The sequence below is a fragment of the Marmota marmota genome, unplaced genomic scaffold, assembly GCF_001458135.2.
Source record: "Marmota marmota marmota unplaced genomic scaffold, marMar, whole genome shotgun sequence".
Taxonomy (NCBI): Eukaryota; Metazoa; Chordata; class Mammalia; order Rodentia; family Sciuridae; genus Marmota; species Marmota marmota.
The window spans coordinates 17734703-17756083 of record NW_026000016.1 but is presented as its reverse complement, the minus strand read 5'-3'; the positions used below and the strand labels follow the sequence as shown (position 1 = coordinate 17756083).

The window sequence follows — 21381 nt, the reverse complement described above, 5'->3', positions numbered from 1 at the left end:
CTGAACTGCAATTTATGGGGTAGAAAAGAGAGAGATCCTCTTCTGTGTATAATCTTTCCTTAGACTACCCTGCCTTTTGTCACTCCTTCCTTATTTGTGTATGTCTTCCACTTTAATTTGGCTTACTTCCTCATTACCCACACATCTTATTCCTATTTATCCTCCTTGCCTTTATGTTGCTTTTCACACCCTAAGAAACTTTATCCTTCACTGGCTTCACATTCTTGTCATTTGTAAGTTCTAGTTTTTCCATGACCACATCCTACTTATGTCACCCTCACTAAACTCATTTTCATTGGAATTCTTACAGCACTACATCACAAAATTTAGCATATATTTACATGCTTTTTGTAAAATATTTAATAATATTTCCTATATATGACTATTATCCCTACCTCTCACAGGTCTTCCAAGCATATTGACATCCAAGACCATATCGAATTTTCTGGGTTTTCTTACGAAGTATTGATATAGGTCTGTCAATATAAAGAGGCTGATTTTGGAACATCTAGACTCAAATTCAGTCCTTTTAGTGAACTGTACTAGCTTTGCTTTCATGAGTTATCCCATTGCTTGGCAAACTACAGCTCTTAGACCAAATTTGGCCTGTCATCTGTTTTTTAAATAATGTTTTATTACAACACAACATTATTCATGTTTTTATATCTTTTGTGAATGTTCTTTCACTTTGCAAGAAGAAAGCTGAGTTTTGGTAGAAACCATATGGTCCTTAAAATCTTTCCTGTGCACTTACAGAGGTTTGTCAAACCTCTGTATCTCAACTGGGGTAGTACTGACCCCATCACAAAAACTTAATATTTTGAGTAAATTTTGAAAAGTTTGTCTTTCCCATTATATTCTGTTTAGAGAGGAGGGTTTGTGCTCTTCTTGATCTTTGTTTTCATATTACTTGGTGAAAGAATAAATAATACATTTAGTGTGCTCTACATTATTCATATCTTCCCTTTTATGATAGTTTGAATGGAGTATGAGAGTCATGACAGTAATTAAAGATAGGCTAAATTAGAATTTTTTTCTTCAAAATGGTATGACCAAAACAATATGGAAACTTGACAAAAGAAACTCCTTTATTAATAGTGTTTCATTTTCTTTATTTCCTTATATATTACTCTAATTGCGTTCTTCCTTATTTTTTCATTGAAATTAGCATAAATACTACATACCTGTATATTAAGTTGTGACTAGTGTTCTTAGTAGTTGTACAATTCAGTGGTAGTATTTTAATATCTACTTTTTTTCTTTGTCTGTTTCAGGTCATGGGAGATAATCTGCTGCTGTCATCTGTCTTTCAGTTCTCTAAAAAGATAAGACAATCTATAGATAAAACAGCTGGAAAAATCAGGTACTTGTGGTTACCGGAACCTCCTTTCCATAACAGTTACTTCTTCCATTTTTTTGAGCCTGATATCACAGCTATGAAGAATTAATAAAGTCATTGGAACTGAATCTCCCTGCTGCCTTTACTATCTCCTTTAGTTTGAAAATATAAGTAATAACCATAGCTAACAAATGCCTTTGATATTCAGCCCCTTTATAATTGAGAATTAACAACTGTAATCACTGACTTGTAATTAATAACTTGTATTAATAACCAGAAACATTTTCCTTTTCTACAAAAATAATAGCAAATAATTTAAATTAACAGACTTTTGAGGGTTCTTTTAAAGGCCTCAGACTTTAGTTTCATTTTCCTCATTGGTAAAAGGGACATTATTTGACTTAGGAAATGTATATAATAAAGACACAAGACAAGACTAGTCTAACAGGCACAACACTTGAGGATATTTCAGCTTTGCCACTTACTAAGAACTTGAATACTCCCTTTGTTTAATATGGCCCTAGTTTTACCATCTTGTAGAGAAATAGGTATACTTTTTTTATTGATTTTTTAAAAAGAAATAATGACAGCAGAATGCATTATAATTCTTATTACATGTGTACAGCACACTTTTTCATATCTCTGGTTGTACATAAAGTATGTTGACACCAATTTGTGTCTTCATACATGTACTTTGGATGATGATGTCTATCACATTCCACCATCCTTGCTAATCCCCTGCCCCCTCCCCTTCCCTCCCACCCCTCTGCCCTATCTAGAATTCATCTATTTTACTCAGCAATAGAAGAGAATAAAATCATGACATTTGCAGGTAAATGAATGGCCGTTGGAGAAGACAATGCTAAGTGAAGTTAGCCAATCCCCAAAAAACAAATGTTGAATGCTTTTTCTGATATAAGGAGGCTGACTCATAGTAGGGTAGGGAGGGAGAGCATGGGAGGAACAGAGGAATATGTATACTTTTATTGACTACTCATAGAGTTGTTGTAAGGAGAAGAAGATACAAGTCTCATACATGAACATACATACATAGTATATTTATTTTTTTTAACTGTAATATCACTGCTTTTACTCTTCATTGCTTTTTCTCAAATTCAAATTTCGCATCTTTGGAATGAATGTGTTCATCTTGGGAAAACTTTGCCCCAAAGAAAATACCTATCAAATATTGTTATTTTATAACTTCATTACCTATTCAAAACAGAGAATTCTAGATTCTGTGTAATAATACTTCAGAAATCATTAACACTGTAGCTTAATTTGTTTCTAATTCATATAATTAAAAGTTTTAAATATAATGAAACTATTTCTTAAAGTTATTTGTTAATTATAAATTCCACACAAATATAATTTTATGTGGCTTGTATATTAAAATAAAACATTTCATCAGTGTTTGATAAATACCAATAAGTATTTGGGAAAAACAGTGAACATTATTTTTATTGAATTTTAAGGTAAATTACCTAGTTTAAAAGAAACTTAAGATATTTTTTCAAAAACTATTTCAAAAGTATCATATCAAATGTGTTTAATGTATTTTTTTAAAAAAATTAAAAATGTTTACTATAAAAAGTTTACATCATTTTTCAGTCAAATGTAGAAATTTTACTTGGCATGTTAAGAACTGGATTGAGCTTTCTTTCATATTTGGGGCAGGGGGGATTGAACTCAGGAGCACTTGACCACTGAGCCACATCCTCAGCCCCATTTTTGTATTTATTTAGAGACAGGTTCTCAGTGAGTTGCTTATTAGCACCTTGCTTTTGCCTAGGCTGGCTTTGCACTTGTTATCCTCCTGCCTCAGCCTTCTGAGATGCTGAAATTATAGGCGTGTGCCACCATGCGTGGCATTTTCTTTTATATCTTGAGTTCTTGTCTGTATAATTTCTTAAAAATGTACCAGATCATCTCTTCACTTTGTTGTCTTCTAGAAGAAAAATAATCAAAAATTTGTTATATTCACAAGAATGGTCTAATCTGTACTGTCTGGTTCTTTTTTCCTCTTTATTTGTAAATGAGTATCTTAACAGAAGTAATATATGAGCATGGTTTAAAAATACAAATATTTTAGGGGCTGGATTGTGGCTCAGTACGCCTAGCATGTGTGAGGTGCTGGATTCGATTCTTAGCACTACATAAAAATAAATAAAGATATTATGTCCACCTGCAATTAAATTTTTTTAAAAAACATACAAATATTTCAGAAAAATATACATATAATGTCTTTTACCTGTATATGTTTATATATGTCAGTACACAAATATATTTTTTCCATATTTTTGTCTTTTCAATCAGTATTTTTTCGAGAGTATCACTGAAGTATATTGATAGTCTCTCCAAATTGGGTTGGAATATGAGACATACTACCTTTATAGTTAAAAAAAAAGTATTTGATTATTTGGCTTTTCTTAAGTTGTTCCTCATAAACATAAGTGGTCTTTAAAATTATTTTAATAACTATATCCTTATTTTGCCATCCATTGTTCTTTTTTCAAGAAAATTTACTCTTTGTCAATTGTGACATATTCCTATGAGTTTCAAATAAAGTTAACTTTCCACAGAATAATAATTTAATATCCATTCAGTAACAGATAGTTGTAAAGTACATTCTAGGTACTTTATAATTAGACATTAACAAAACAAAAACCCCTGCTGTTGTAGAGTTTACATTCTAGATAATATATTTAAATGAGTCAACCTGTGTTAAGTTAGCTGTTTCTGCTACCTGGTTTGTCTTAGTTTCATTATTTGTAGTTCACTTATCACAATTGTGTTCCCACAGAAGTCCAGTCACCTTCTTTTCCTTTTTCCTAATATTAAAATCATTAGTAGTTACATAGAAGAGATAATAAAAATATAAATAACAATACTAATTTTACTTTAGTAAATTGAAATCCTATTTCATTTTTTAAAAGTTAGGGCTCATAATTCAGAGATTAATTGCATGCTATTTAGAAATAATGCATTTTGTGAAGTCTGATTGAGTTTATAAATGATTCCTTTGTTTTTGTTTTTACTTATACACACTGATTAAGCAGTTAAGACTAATGCCATCTTAGATGAGGTTTGTTTTCCCTTAATAGTCACATCAGCCCATTTTCTTTCACAAAAAAAAAAAAAAGAAGAGCTTTTCTTTACTATCATAGCCCACCCATCTGTGATGTACTCATCCAGTGTGTGGCCAGAGTCAGATGTAGTTTACTATTCCCTTGGGTGAGCCCAACTGGAATTTGAAAGGAAAAAAATTAAACTTAGCTAATTAATTATTACACATGAATTAACAAATCTCCAGGTCCTAATCACATGCGTGCTTATTAGTACCAAGAATCAAACCTCAGGTTGAGTAAAGTATTCAGTTTAATTGAAGGTTATGATTTTGAATTTTATTCCACTAAAATTATATTGTAAAATTGGTATATCATGGCAAGATTATTAACTAAGGGACAAATAAATAAACTAAATATTGATTAAATAATCGTATATAGAAATTGGGCTGGAAGTATAACTCAGTGGTAGAATACTTACTTTGCCATGTACAAGTACTTGACTAGCCCAAGTTCAGTCCCCAGCACTGAAAAAGAAAATAAAAATAAAAATCTTATATAGGAATAGTCTCCAAATTTATTCATTGATAAAGTTGTTTTTAAGTGGATATTTTTGTCCAGCACTCTTCAAAATGCCCTCACAATTGAGTGCAGAAGGCAGGCAGATGGGCAATTATAATGCAATGTGGTAAGAATAGAAAGGAAATTACAGGATAAGATACTGTGAGATCCCATAGCGAGTTCTGGGATCTAGGAGAGATTGGTGGGCAATTTAAGTCCTGAAGAATAGGGAGAGGAGTTAGGTAAAAAGTGTAGTGACAGGCTCGGGATTATGAGATGACAATGTAGAGATTAGGATGTATCAATTTAGGCAAATTTTGTGAAGGACTTTGTCCTTTATCATAAAAAGAAGAAAGCAATAGAAAGTTAATATATTAAATGATTGCTTTTGATACACTGTTATCCATAAAAATATCATAAGAGTCTTATTAAAAGTGTGGTGTGTGACTTGCTACTGTAAAACATTTTGCATGTAAATGAATATACCATGTTATTTCATTCCAACTACAAGAAATAATCACTCTAATAACTGTATCCTTATCCACTTACTCAGTTTTCAGATTTTTATGGACTTCTTACTACCATTCTCTTGTTGATTGTTTTTTACCACAGTGTGTGTTTCTCATTCTGCTCTGAACTCATCTCTAATCTCCCCCTAAGAAAAATGATTTATGTAGCTTTGGCATTTAATTAAAATTGAGAACAAAGAGCACATTGATTTATTGGTTGGCTATTGATTTTACTTTCTTAGAAATTTGACAGTTTGGGAAAAAATGCCTCAACAACATTACATTTGAATATTGAATGTTCCATATATTTGAGTTACCTTCAGTTTGAGTATTGAGTTTTACTATGTGTAAAACACTTTGACAGACTTTGTGGAATAAGATAATAAAGAGAATAAAACACCATTTTGACTTATAAAATTTATAATCAAGTGATAAGGTAAAGCACATATATAATTACACGTGTAACATTGTTATACAAGACAACATATGATAGAATAAAAAGAAAAGGAAGGATCACTTTCACCTGGGATGATCAGGGAAGATTTTGTGGAATAGATAATATTCAAAGATGGGCATGATTTTTGATAACCAAATCTAAAAAATAGAGATGTAAGCCTTCTGCATGGGTACCTTAAGGAATGCCTGATCTTTAAGCTTTGTGCGCAAACATATAAACTCAAATACCTACTGAGGTCAGTCTAAAGAAATGCATATTTAAATTATTTGAATACTTCCTGTGGATTCAATTTAAAAGTATTTATGTGAGAACTCCTGTTTTGCAGCATTCTCATTGTATTCCATATGAAGTGACCCACTCAAGTTACAAAACATGGCCCTGCATTGGTAGACTGTCACTTTGCAATACCAGTTTCCATGTATTGAGAGACAATGCTAGAAAATAGGTTATAGAGGACTTAGAATATGAGTCTAAGACTCCCCCACACCAAGACTTTATCAAAAAGTACTTTTAGCTTAGTAATTAAATTATTGAATAAAATAATCTTTGGAATTTATTATGTTTTCCTGATGAAGTTTAGCCTACTTTTAATCTGTAATGACAATCTGAAAAGGACTTTGAAAACTATGGTTTTTTTTCTTGAAGATGCATATTGATTTTTGAACAAAAACAATTCTGACCATCATAGCCTGGTCTAAAATAATTTCTTGATATGCTTTTCTGTCTCCTTAGTATTTAAATATAACATTGTATTAGAATTCATTTCTTAATTTATATATGACAGCAGAATGCATTTTCATTTCATCTTAAAATATTTTGCTGAGGATGTTTTGTAGTGCAGGCATTCTGGTTGTAAAAATCTTTTAACTTTTGTTTATCCTGGAAGGTTTTTTATTTCATCATCAAATCTAAATCTTAGTTTTTCTGGATATAAGATTCTTGGTTGGCATCCATTTTCTTTCAGAGCTCGGTATATGTTGTTCCATGATCTCCTGGCTTTGAGGGTCTGGGTTGAAAAATCTTTTGAGGTACAAATTGGTCTCCCCCTATGTGTGATCTGTCCTCTCTCCTACGGCTTTTAAGATTCTATCCTCATTCTGTATGCTAGGCATTTTCATTCTAATGTGCCTTGGTGGAGATCTGTGGTAATTTTGTACATTTGGTGTCCCATAAGCCTCCTTGTATTTGGTTTTCCAATTCGTTTCTCATGCTTGGGAAATTTTCTGATATTATCTCATTGAAGAGATTGTGCATTCCTTTGGTTTGAAACTCTGTGCCTTCCTCTATCCCAATAATTCTTAGATTTGGTCTTTTGATGCTGTTCCATAATTTTTGGTTGTTCTGTTCATGGTTTCTTACTATCTTCACTGTGTGATCAACTTTATTTTTCAGGTTGTATACTTTGTCTTCATTTTCTGACGTTCTTTCTTCCAAGTGATCTAGTCTGGAAGTAATCTTTTACTACCTGTATTTTCTCTTATCTCTTCGTTGGAGTGATAAATTTTTGCCTGTATTTGCTCATTTAGGTCATCCTTTAATTCACAGATTATTTTAATTATGAACCTTCTGGAACTCCTTCTTTGACATTTCATCAACTTCACTGTCCATGGATTCTGTTATAGTGTCCTGGTTTGTTCGGGGCACTTTCCTCCCTTGTTTTTTCATGTTGTCTATATGGTTTCCTTTCTTGCCATGTGGATTTGAGATATTAAGTTTCTTTTCTATATTCTTGTAGTACCCATGCAGATTGTCTGTACCTCAACTTGCTGTTGGGCTTCCAGACCTTGTTGGTGTCCCTCAATGGATGCTACTGCATCCTGGATCTGGGACCTGCTTAAGATGGAGTGGGTGGATTTGGGTCACTGGCTTGACCTCCCATGGTAGTCTGCTGGTCGGAAAGGGCAGTCCTGCACCAGAGGCTATGCTTTGGTGAGTGTCTGTCCCGCCTGGGGAGGGGTGGATTGGGCTGCTGTGCTCCTGGGTCCAGCACAGGTGGGTGTAGATGGATCAGGGGCCCTGAGCTTGACCTCTGCAGCAGTCTGCTTGTCAGAAGGGACCGTCCTGCACCAAAGACTAGGCTCTTGCAGGTGTCTGCCCTGCCCGAGAAGGGGTGAGCTGGGCCTACTGAGAGCCTAGAACCTGTGTGGGCTGGTGTGGGCGGTCTGGGCTGATCTTGGCTCCCATGGTAGTCCACTGGTCAGAATGGGTGGTCTTGCACCAGAGGCTGGGCTCTGGCGAGTGTCTGCCCTGCCGGGAAAAGGGTGGACCAGGCGTGCTGTGCACCTGGACCCTGCAGAGGCCGATGTTGGTGGATCTGGGTCGCTGGGCTTGACCTCCCGCGGTAGTCTTCTGGTAGAAAGGGCTAGAATTCATTTCTTAAAGCCAGAATGATAGGTTTGGCTTCTTAAGTCTGTACCATATTTACAAATTATCCTTTAAAATAAGCTTTTTATCCCTTTAAGAGTTTTGGCTTTTTTGTTTTGTTTCATTTTGTTTTGTTTCTTGGTGAATCAGGAAACTTATTTAAGTATTCTAAGCCATTTTCGTCAAAGTAAAATGTCTGTGGTTTAATAATTTTAGAACTTCTATGAATTCTTAGCACTGTCTGGCTAAATGTAGACTTTTCCAGTTGTACAAGTTATTTTCCTAATTCCCAGTACTAGTGCTACAAGGACTCTCAAAAGAACACAATACTTTGCTTATTCCTTAATATCACAGTCATTAGCCCAACAGTTCGTAAAAATATGACTGGCGAGGATGGTTAGTCTTTTGAGTTTACAAAATTTGATAATAGATCAGAAGAGTAAACTTATACCAGATTCCAGACCCATCATTATATTATTAAGTATGGTTATGCGTAATTGTAAATGTTCCAGATTTGAATGTATATTAATGAACTGCATGGCATATTGACCTTTGAAGAAATACCATTAAGGACATTAATTTACTATTTAAATATTAATTAGCTACCAATAGTAAAAACTTACTTTCTTAATGTTGTACAGTGTTGATTTTTACATAAGGCAGTTAAGCTACATTTCCAGAGTGACTCATTGAAGAAATTTTTTAAAAAATTAAAAATGGTGGTTAGTATTTACATTTTTCTAAAGCTGCTGAATCATGTCTCATAGATGATAAAATATTGAATATAAAGGTAAATGCCAGGTTTGAAAGACAAATCAAAATTTGGTGGTACTTTATAAATTATTTAAATTTAGTTTCCAGTATAGGATATTTATCTCTAAAATAGTATTTTTTTTTTATTAAAAAGATAAAAGTTTAAAAGTTTCTTAAATCTTGGGCTGGGATTGTGGCTCAGCGGTAGAGCGCTCGCCTAGCACGGGCAGGACCTGAGTTTGATTCTCAGCACCACATTAAAAAAAAAAATAAAGGCATTGTGTTGTGCCCATCTACAAAAAAAAAAAAAAGTTTCTTAAATCTAATAGATTATATGTAAATACAGTAACATTAGCTGAGTACAGTGGTACATGCCTGTAATCCTAGTGGTTCAGGAGTCCAAGGCAGGAAGATTGCAAGTTCAAAGCCAGCCTGAACAACTTAGTGAGGCTGTAAGCAACTTAGCAAGACCTTGTCTCAAAATAAAATATAAAATGGGCTGGGGATGTGACTCAGTTGTTAAGCACCCCTGGGTTCAATCCCTGGCGCCAAAAAAAAAAAAAAAAAGTAACATTCTGAATACAGTTTACCTTNCCAAAAAAAAAAAAAAAAGTAACATGACTTAAGATGTACAAAAATAAACATAGTAAGTTCTTCAGTTTTCAATCTGTAAAATAATGTTTACACTTTGCTCCACCAATAAAGTTGTCTACTCCTATATAGAGGTTTTAACACAATTGTTCATACCTCATTCAGCCTATTTTCACCTTACTCTTACTTTACTTAATACTGTGTATATTCTATCAGAACAAACTTGTATGTTCATTGTAAGCATCCATCCTTTTTGTTTTGCATTATTTTATTTCATTTTTGTTTTGAGACAGATTCCCACTGTTACCCAGACCGTGTCCAAACTCCTGATCCTTCTGGCTTGGCCTCCCTAGTAGTTGGGATTTTAGGCACATGCCACCCCATCCAGCTAGTAACAGTTATGTTGTTAATTATAAATATTAGTTAAATTTTGGGGGTTATGTCAAATCTACATTTGTTCTATATTTGGTTTTCAAAAAAAGAATGAGATGAATATTGAAGAGTTTATTCATGTATTGATACTATCTAGTTTCATTTTTAATACAAGTTTTTCATATGTGTTAATTAATTGGTCCTATTGGCTTAGTATTTAATTTTTAGTTCAGGCAGGTTTTTACCCTCCTGTGTAGCTTTGAAAAGATATATTGTTTTTGGAATTGTCATTATAATGAAAACATGTTAGGTTTTTAAAATATGAAAGTAAAATGCTTATTCCTTTTTTATTTTTAGAATATTATTTAAAGACAAAGATCGGAACTGGGATGAAATAGAAAGCAAATTAAGAGCTGAAAGTGAGGTCCCTATTGTGAAAACCTCAAGCATGGTATGGCAATTTTTCTTAAGATTAAGACATTTCAGTGATAGAGTTTTATTTTAAGGAAAGATAATATACCTATTTTTGAGTTATTTGTTAGTTTATATTTGAAAAAGAAGATATAAATGTACAAATTTGAAAAAATCTTTTTCCTTTATCGGACTAGCACAAAGGAATTTAAAATAATAGGTTGATAATTTCAAAAGTACAGAGGGCCAGAGGGAGGAATGTTTTTTCACTATTAACAAATCTTGTTCTTTTTAATAATTATACATTAAAAATAGCAATTTTAAAATAAGTACAAACATTAAGTTGATGTGAGTTATTTTCATTTACTTAATTCATTGCTTGCCTCCTTTTAAAATAATTTGTATAGATTTCTACTACAGAGTAGAATTCTAATATTAAAGCTGCAGTTTTTATATATATTTTTTCCAAAGAAAACTCTTAGACACTTATTATAGAGTTATTATAAAGCCAATCAATACAAATTTTGTCAAAATCTTTGTTTCTATAATGGTAAATTACCTTGAACTTTTTATCTTCTATCATTATTGCATTGAAAAAAATTACTCAATTTTGCTTTTAAAGATTCTAAATTTGGATTTTGTTTACTGGGTGTCATAATTATTTCATATCATGTTGTTACTAAGTTGTATCATGTAAATGATATTTAGAGTTTCAAATAAAATGAGTGAAGTTCATTGCTTGTCATTTGAAAATGTTTTATTTAAAATAAGCTGATTCTTGTTATTGCTTTCCTTGCAGGAGATTTCTTCTATTTTACAGGAGCTGAAAAGAGTTGAAAAGCAGTTACAAGGTAAATTTACTACTGAATTAGGTATAAAGTGCTAATAGCTAAGAATAAGTGCATTCTAAGAGATACTTCTTAAAATATTTTTATCATTATGACAACGTTTGATTAAGTTTTATGACACATGTAAAAATATAGCATTCTACATATTCAAATTACCCATAAAAAGGAAACTTTAAAACTTGATGAAAAAGTTAAAAATAACTGGGTGCATTGTAATCCCAGTGACTCAGGAGGCTGAGGCAAGAGGGTCACAATTTCAAGGTAAACCTTAGCAACTTAGCAGGACCCTGTCTTAAAATTTAAAAATAAAAAGGGTTGGAGGTATAGCTCAGTATACAGCATTCCTGGGTTCAATCCCTGGTATCAAAAAAAAAAAAGGTTAAAAATTTAGTAAAGTTAAATCTTAAGCATATATTAGTGCTTAGATGTGAAAATAGGCTAGATGTTATATTCTAGGTACATATTTAAAATGTGTAAATACAGCTGAAAATGCTTATTGATAATTAGAATTATTTGACAATTGTTGGCATAACTTCAAATGAACTTATGTTTTAATGCAGATAAAATTTGCATAGATGAACCGTGAGATATGAATGCATATTGGCTACAGGAACTAGAAGAAGAAGGAAAAAAGAAAATGAAAGAGACTCTGTTTGCCTCTTGAACTTTGACAGAGATATTCTTACTCATGTCAGATCTAGATCATTCATTAATACTTGTCTTGACCTAGAAGTCCCCAGTGGTACAACAAGAAAGTTCTAGGGCCTTCTGCTATTTCTACTCAGTCTTTACTGACTGACTATGATGGGCATAATATGTTAGACCTACCTAAGAGGTTCTTAACCTTTATTCAGGTCCATCACATCTAATTATTATGATATAAAACCCCGTAAATTGTACAGTTTCACAAAGTAGATTAATAAATTTTTGAATAGGCTTCTAAGAGATACTTATATGATGCTTGCTTCTCCCAACTCCTTACTCAGCTTGACGTCAAGTTGAAAATCACTGTTTGGGAACTGCCCTTGACTACCCAAAGATCTTTGGTCCCTTCTGTAGCATTACCAAGGTCTGTTTGCCCTGCTGGGTATTAGTATCTAGCCCCTAAGAAAATGCTTTGCCTTCTCTGAGAGAAAACTTATACACAGCTGATAATCCTGGCAGGCAGACAGTGTAAATAACAACATGTTCTGGTAGCACTCAAAAATGCTGATATTCTTCTGGCCTTGACAGCCTTGAAGTGACTCTGAATCCCATTTTAGCTACATACTCAATTTTCTGAGTGCTAAATTGGGCTCAGGTGTTTATTAAAACCCATAACCAATACTTTCACTATCTTCTCACAATAATAAAAGCAAATTTCAGAAAGGTCTTCTTGAATTCTGCATCTACAAATAGCAGTTATGTAACAGTTTCTGAAATGCCCAAGTGATTTTCCACAAAAAACACTCATGTCTGTATAATCAACAATATAGATTAGCCACAGAATTAAAAAGAGTAGAGATTTAAATATAGTAATGGTATTGGAAAGATTAGTGACAATTAAGATCATATACACACCAATAATTGAAATATTACCCAGATCATAAAAAAGTTAACTATTCAAATTTAATTGCATCTACAATTATATCTTCTTCCCTCTACGTTTTTTACTTTCTTTTTTATTTTTTTTTCCTTCAGCAATCAATACTATGATTGACCCAGATGGAACTTTGGAAGCTCTCAACAACTTGGGATTTCCTAGTGCTATCTTGCCATCTCCGCCAAAACAGAAATCCAGTCCTGTGAATAACCACAGCAGCCCGGGTCAGACACCAACACTTTGCCAGCCAGAAGCTAGGGTTCTTCTTCCTGCTGCTGCCTCAGTCTCAGCTGAATTTGAGAATGCCGAATCTGAGGCTGATTTCAGTATACATTTCAATAGGTTCAACCCTGATGGGGAAGAGGAAGATATTACAGTACATGAATGACTTTCTCTTGATTGTTAAAACAATTACCTGTGGAATGTCTAGGAATTATTGGAAGCAGCATAGTATTGACATACAAAACAAGACAATTTGGTCAACTACAATCTTGTCATCCCTGTCTTCTTAATTTTATTTATTTTTTTACCTAAAATGAAGCGTCATAGTAGTGCTTTCAAACCATTTAGATAACCACTTGATGCACATATAGGGAAAAGCAGATTGTGGCAGATTTACCTTTTGTGGTTTTATGATTTTCAAATTGAATTATTGCATCCTTTCCCTTCATAGATCTTTGTTTTTTTTTTAAGCCATGCTGTGACCTACAAGCAAACTAAATATCCCCCTGTCTCCTGTGCCAAGCTGCTCCCTGAAATGGACTTCCTCTTCATCTGTACAGATTTGTTAAACATTCTATTTGCTTCTTAATGTTAGGTTTATATTAGTACTCATTACCATTGGACACAATGACATTGTTCTCCACAGTAAAGCAGACCTTTTACAACAGTCATTCTGTGTCCTAAAATTTTCCAGCATAGATGTGATTTATATAACTTTGTTGCTACATAACTTGTCTTGGGGTTTATGGAGATTAACCATTATGTTTGCACTAAGATTTACTGGGAGTGGTAGGTGGACATATCTATATCAATAAGGACTAACCGTCTTTTTTGTACATAGGAAATTGATAATACTGTATTTGTTTTAACCCCACAGTGTTTTACTCCACTTTCAAAAAGATCAATTTGGCACTTTTTTTCAATTTTTTAAATGGAAATAAGATTTTGTCTCTCATTTTAGATTAAATGATAACTAGAAAGATTAAACTAGACAGATAGTTTAGGTGGAGTATATTTTTAAAACTAAGAACATGTATATCGGTCCTGTGCTACCAAGTTTATATGTGACAGTTGAAAAAAATTCCCCCTGAAATAATCATGAAGTTAAAATTTTCTTCATTAGGAAACTTGGAGAACCAGTAGTTGTAAGATTAGTTGATAGTTTCACTCCCAAGCAGTGAATTGCTTCTGTGTGTTTCCCTGTAGGACCCAATAGTAAATCCTGTCTCAGTCTTAAAACACATTTATGAAGACCCTGAAAGACAACAATGACAAAGGCTTTTGGCTTATGCTACTAAACAGAAAGCCTATGAAAAATATCTTCGATAAACTCTTTTTTTTTTTTCCTTTCCTTCCAGTAAGTTCACATTTGGGTGACTTTAAAAATAAAGTAATTATCTTTGTGTTTCCAGAACACTATAATTTGGGTGAATCTTAGTTAAATATTTTTAGACCAGGATTTCCCCCTTGATTCCAGCAGCCCCTAAAGGTTAAACTGTAACTTTTGTGAAATAGTCTTTAATTTTAATTTCAGCAATAACCTGTTCTACCTTATTTAAAGAAACAAAGTAACTGTGTACTTCAGAACTTTATAGGATTTAAAAAATCCTGTACTATTGGATCAAGTAATAAAAAGGCAGAGTCTTTTTGTAGAGTTGTAAAAACAATTCTGTTGTATACTGGATTTCATGTTTTTCTTTAAACAAACAAAAGGTAAAGAACTCCTTGTAAAGCTGATTTCCCATTGTATCTAATAAAGGAAGACTAAAAAAGGTTTTAAAGTACATAAAAGGAAAGATAAAAATGCACTAAAGGAATAAATAAAATGTTCAAACAGGGTCAGTCCATTTGAAGAAAAAGTTGAACAAAATAATCATCATTGCTCCCTCTTTTGTTTAATGTTTGGGTACTGATCATATCCACATGGAAGTAGAAGGTAAGGAGTTAGAAAATTTAGCATTTACTCTACTTACGTTATTGTTTGTTTACACAGTTTTGTTCAATTATAAACATTTGGCCTTTTACTATGTTATTTTTATTTTGTATGAATACATTATTCTCCTTATTTATTTTTGTTACATTTATTACTTATGTTATTTTGTTAAGCATTTACAATTCCATTTTTAAATAAAGTGTTTCTGGAACTTTATACAATGATTATATATTTTATTTCTTCTACCATCTGACTTACTAATAATCATCAATTAGTAAAAGAATCTTCCAGTTCTAATTAATATGTGACCATTTTCAAACCTCATATTATTTTGACTAAAGAAAACATTTTCTTAGCAAATTATAGTAAATATAATTCACTTAGCTTAATACATTAATGTAATATATGCATACAAAGGTCTTTATGATATAAACTTTATACAAACATTATGGTATATGTTGGAAGCAAAGTAAAAATTTAAAATATCTTGGACATCATAAATTTGAGAAATGTCAATTGGGAATTCATTTCTTTCATCATATCATTTAAGCTCAAGAATCTTGAATGTCTCTCCCCATTACTAATCAACATTCTTCTAAGTTTTACAGCCTGACCTTTTGAGACTTTCCATAAAGAAGCCCTGGTCTTATTTATCTCTATACCTAATACAATCTCTACCACAATTTGTAAAACTCTTAACTAGCTTTTCATTCCTCTGTACACAGGCCACTTCCTCCCCTTCTTTTCTGTTTATCTACAACCCTCTGTTCTTCCAGGCCCCACTGATCTCTTCACAAATCTTCCCTCAGGTTGGGCTTGGTGGTACATGCCTGTAATCCCGTGAGGCTGAGGCAGGAGGATGGCAACTTCAAGACCAGCCTGGGCAATTTAAAGAGACCCTGTCTCAAAAAATAAAAAGGAATGAAGATGTAGCTCAGTTGCAGAACACTCTTGGGTTCAATCTCCAGTACAGCAAAAAAGAAATTTCCCCTCAGTTGACTGCACCACCAACTTTTATTTTTTCTTCCCATCTCCCATGAAACATATACATAGTCTTCTCTTCTGGTCACTAAAATACTCCTCGTTTCCTTGAGAAGATCATACACTTTCAAACTTGCTTCCTTTGTGCCCTTGAATTTACTTGTCATATCTGTGCATGACAGGATTCTAACATTAGGAAAAGAAACTAGACTTGGATATTTTAGATCCAGGCCCATTTCCTGTTAGCTGTAAGTGTCTTCCTCCGTGTTCGGATCTGCAAAATAATAAGTCTTATTATCCAGGTCTAGTTCAAGTGACTTTATGAAGTGGTTCTCCTTCAAAAAAATCTCTGATTCTTATAAAGTCTTATTCTCATTGTGTTTTCATAGCCCCCTTGGACTCAGCTGTAACTCAAATATGATCTTACAAATCTATAAATCTCAGATCTGAACAAATAAATCTAGTACTAAGTGCCTGACACATATCAGGCAGTATTCTCATCACAGAGAGTCCTAGCAGTGAACAGAAACAACCCATTGTGCTCTTAGACCTTAAGATTCTAGAGTAGGGAGGCAGGCAGTAAAAGATAAAGGTTAATTAAATGGGTAATATTAGATGGAAAGACCATATTGTACCTTATGTTGTAGTGAATTGTTTATGTAGCTATCTCAGTAGATTGAGTGCTTTGAAAGTAAGTGCATTGCTGCTCAATAATGTTGATTCTCTTATGTATATTTTAATTAAAGTTTCCAAGAACTTTCTGTGGTCTGGCTTTCAACCCTCCTTTTCCTCTGAGCACCCCTCCCTGCTCTAGTTAGACCCAAAAGTCACTTTCACTTAACTGCACAGTTTAACACTAGATTTTAATTGAAGTTGAGGAGGCTTCTCTTGTTCTGTGCTGCTGCTGCCCTGATCCCTGAGGGACTCACTGAGCAGTTGAATTCTACCTGGAGTTACATGCAAATTCTCCAAGAAATAATCATCTCCAGGGAACTTTACATCTTTAAGGAAATCTATGTTCACATTATTTAAATGTTAGGATGAACAGTACAATGGGAGTCTAACAGGAATATCTGGGCTCTAACTCTTAAGTTGAAGCTTTGTTATCTCCTTAAGATCTAAATGAGTTCCCAACTCTCTTCTTTCCTCCATGTATATAGTTCATTAGCCTGATACTTCCCCTTTTTCCTTCTTTTCTACATCATTTCCAAGAGGTCAAAGCTCCTTGCTGCCCTTCTGTCTAACACAACACTTCACCACCTGAACCTGATGTTTGTTTATGTCTAATACTCTTTTTAGTGCCCTTGCATGTATTACAATATTGCAAGCATTTGTTAATTGAAATCTTTTAGTGTTATTGTTACCACTGTAACTATTAGTACTACTACTATTACAAGGTCTCACCTTGAACTGAAGGATAAAAAAATTCTTTTAATTTTGAGGCATGGTGTATTAGACCTAGAATGTTAGCCCTCATATAGTTAAGTCACCTTTTTCCTATTTTAGGTAATTGAGACATAAATAGAACAAGGGGTGGAGGGTTATTTATTGTTAGGCAATATATTAAATATTTCATGTGTGTCTGTTAATTCTCACAACTCACTTGTAGAAAATGAGCTGTTATTGTTTATATGTTAGAGATGAAGGAGCTAAGGCTTCCTGAGGCTAAGGAACTTATTCAACTCTCCGGATGGGATTTAATCATATCTAATTGATTTGGAAATCTGAATTCTTTGTATCCACCCTTCACTAGTTCTCACCTGGCAAACAGCTGCTAGAGCCTGGACATGCCAGCAACCTGTACCCACTCTTCACTCTGCTGACCTACAACAGTGACCACAGACCTAAAGAGGTTTTTATGTCTTTCTTCTGCTTTTGAATAGAACTGGAGCTGAAATCCTGCCATTTCTCCTAATAACTTCTCTGGTGGTGACAAGTAATAACCAAATGTTAGGAATAGTCTTCCTTATGTGGAACACAGATCCCTTGAGAGAATGAACTAATTTCTAGACATCTGGATTGAGTGCTTCAGGGAGGATGCTGCCAAGAACCATGTCAGTTTGTGAACCAGCTGTACAATAGATTTTAAAGAGGTGAAACCCCAGATCTGTGATTATGTAATCCCAATGGTTTGGGAGGCTAAGGTAGGAGGATCACGAGTTCAAAGCCAGCCTCAGCAATTTAACAAGGCCCTAAGCAACTCAGTGAGACTCTGTTTCTAAATAAAATATAAAAAAGGGCTGAAGATGTGGTTCAGGGGTTAAGTGCTCCTGGGTTCAATCCCTGGTATTAAAAAAAAAAAAGTGAACCCACATCAGAGCTATTACCAATGCTTTGTTTCCCAAGCTTTGTGTTTCAATACTTGTCTGTGAGCAAGGCAAATTAAAATGGAGAAAAGGAAACACCTCATTGGATCAGTAGCATGACCCCACATATTTATGAGGACAAACTGGATAGAGTGCAGCAAGAACTATTTCCTTCTTGGGGAAAACAGCATGGAATCTGACACTTGTAGATAAAATAACAAATATAGGGGGGCTCTGATGGAAGTTTGCAATGAGTTAGCGTAGTGGTGGTTGAGAAAAAGAAATTTCTACCAAAATTGAGAAACTCAAAAAATTCACTTATTTCCTTTGTAATTTTTGTGTTCAAAAATTACACTGCCAGGCTGGGGATGTGGCTAAAGCGGTAACGCATTCACCTGGCATGCGCGGGACGCTGGTTTCGATCCTCAGCACCACATAAAAATAAAATAAAGATGTTGTGTCCACCAAAAACTAAAACTAAAATAAAATAAATATTAAAAAATTATCTCTCTCTAAAAAAAAATTACACTGCCTACTTCCCACTTGATAATTGTTATGGCTGGAATGTCCACTAAAGGCTCATGTATTGAAGGCTTGGTCCCCAGCATTTAGAGCTATTGGAAAATGGCAGAAATTTTAGGAGATGGGTCCTAGTTAAGGAATGTAGGTCACTGGTGCCATGCCCTTAGAAAATACATTTGGATCCAAGCCACTTTGTCCCTTTCTCTCTTTGCTTCCTGGTTTCCAAGATTTGAACAGCTGTGGTCCACCATGTGCTCCCTGTCATGATGTTCTGCTTTACCAAAGGCCTAAAGTGACAAGTCCAAGTTACCATGAACTTAAACCTCTGAAACCATGAACCGAATTAAATCCTACTTTAAGATTATTTTTTTTCAGATATTTTTTTATAGTGACAGGAAGATAACCTTCTTCAGTGATGGAAAGTCTTTTATGACCAAGACTGTGCCAGTTGACTTCCATGCCTAGTTGTGGAGGATATGTGAACTTTGCCATATCTATTTTTCATTGCCAGCCTAGTTCCATGGTTGAATCCCAGAGTCTTTCCTTCAAGAGAAAAACAAATCAATTGACCATGAACTTTTATTTATCCCATAAGACTTTATAGTGTGGATAGTATTTTTTAAAAAGGGACAGGGAAAAATGGCATAATCACTTTGGGAAAATGTGTAGAAATTTCTTATGAAGTTAAGTGTACTTCTGCCATGCAAACCAGCAATTCTAGGTATTTATCCAAGAAAAACAAAATCATCTGTCCACCAAAACATGTATACAATTCTTATAAGAAACTGTATTTTTAACAGACAAAATCTGGAAACACATACCAATATTTGCCAATAAGTGGATAGATAAGAATTATTGATGCATTAATAAAATGAGATTATATTCAGCAATCAAGAGTAATAAGCCCCTGACATGCAATAACATGTATCACTTTCAAAAATGTGTTAACAAAAGAGGTTGACGTTGAAGAGTACATACTGTATGCCTCAATTCATGTGAAATTCTAGAAAAAGAAAAACTTTTATAGTGATTGATAACAGATCAGTGCTCATGGGAGATGGGGAAAGGAAATTGACTATGGGTATAAGAGGCTATTTGCGGATGGTGGTAATTATAGGAGTGAATGCATTTGATAAAATTCATTAAGGTATACACATAGAATGGTACTTTTTAAAAATATAAATTTCTCAAACATCTCAAAAGTTATATCCCCTATAACTTTGATGAAAATAATTCCTATTGTTGTTGTTGTTTGTCTTCAGTTATGTGATAGCTCTTACCTCTCTTCTCTCTCCTGCTTTCTACACTGGGAAGTGTTGTAACCTCTCCAAATCTGCTGCCTTCTGCTCTAGGGTCAAGACAGAAACTAAGCAGACTTCTGAATCTGACTTTAAGAAATTGACTTCCATAGGGCAAAAAACAAGTAACCACGGTTGCAAAAAACCATCATTGAACCAAATTGCTTTACATTTGGCTCTTTTTTTTAATCATTTTTTTTGTTTTATTTTTTTTTTATTGATTGTTCAAAACATTACAAAGCTCTTGACATATCATATTTCATACATTTGATTCAGGTGGGTTTTGAACTCCCAATTTTACCCCAAATACAGATTGCAGAATCACGTTGGTTATACATCTACATTTTTACATAATGCCCTATTAGTAACTGTTGTATTCTGCTACCTTTCCTATCCTCTACTATCTCCCCTCCCCTCCCCTCCCATCTTCTCTCTCTACCCCATCTACTGTACTCTTGATAGGTGTTCTCTAATAAATATTCTCTAATAAACTATGCCAAACTGATTTTCTGTGTTGGAGAGATTTTTGGTTTCCAGTGTGACTTTCTCATCCATACTACCAACAGCCATGGGCAAGCATATATCAGCACAGGTGTCTCTTCCTCTTCTTATAAAGGTACCATACCTATCATGAAGGCTGTATGCCAGTGACTTTATCTAATACTAATTGCCTCTCCAAGTCCCCACTTCCAAATACCATCAACCTGAATTTGGGGATTGAGTTTCTAATACATGAAATATAGGGCACACAGCTTCCTTACAATAGCCCAGAGGATGGGAGGAGATGAAACTGCTTTCTTTTCTTTTGACATTTCTCCCATACCAGAGTTTAGTCAACTATATCATAATATAATATTTGACTGGTGATCTCTATGGACTTTTTGTTTTATGCTGTTTTTCCACATGTGAGATTCATGAAGAATCTGTTGTGCCTGCCACAATGGAAAATTGGCCAATGACCTCAGTGAGATTTACTTCTAATCAGGTTGTACTAATCTGTCTTGGAGTAAATATAAATTTCAGACAAGAATCCAGAGGCCATTAGACAATATAAAGGAGTAGAGATAATACCATGCATCTTATCTGATCATAATGGAATGAAACTGAAAAGGAAGGAAGGAAAAAGCATACATCTATTGGAGAATGAACAATAGGTTACTGAGTGATCAATGGGTTATAGAAGACATCAAGGAGGAAATTAAAAAATTCTTAGAGATAAATGAAAACACAGACACAACATATCGGAATCTATGGGACACATTGAAAG

At 33.9% G+C, this 21381-nt stretch overlaps 1 protein-coding gene across 10 annotated transcripts in view; it reads left to right on the top strand.

Moving 5' to 3' along the window:
* Cep170 (centrosomal protein 170) overlaps positions 1 to 15223 on the top strand; it is a 129695-nt gene extending 114472 nt beyond the window's left edge. For 9 of the 10 annotated variants that reach the window (XM_048809219.1, XM_048809227.1, XM_048809223.1 and 6 more), the window contains 4 exons: positions 1275 to 1363; positions 10369 to 10462; positions 11222 to 11273; positions 12951 to 15223. In XM_048809219.1, coding sequence (XP_048665176.1) covers positions 1275 to 1363; positions 10369 to 10462; positions 11222 to 11273; positions 12951 to 13240 — 525 coding nt within the window. In that variant the 3' untranslated portion in view covers positions 13241 to 15223. Of the gene's footprint in view, positions 1 to 1274; positions 1364 to 10368; positions 10463 to 11221; positions 11274 to 11830; positions 12917 to 12950 lie in introns of those variants that run through there. The other variant, XM_048809224.1, reaches the window with a different exon arrangement.
* Positions 15224 to 21381: the final 6158 nt, after the last annotated feature.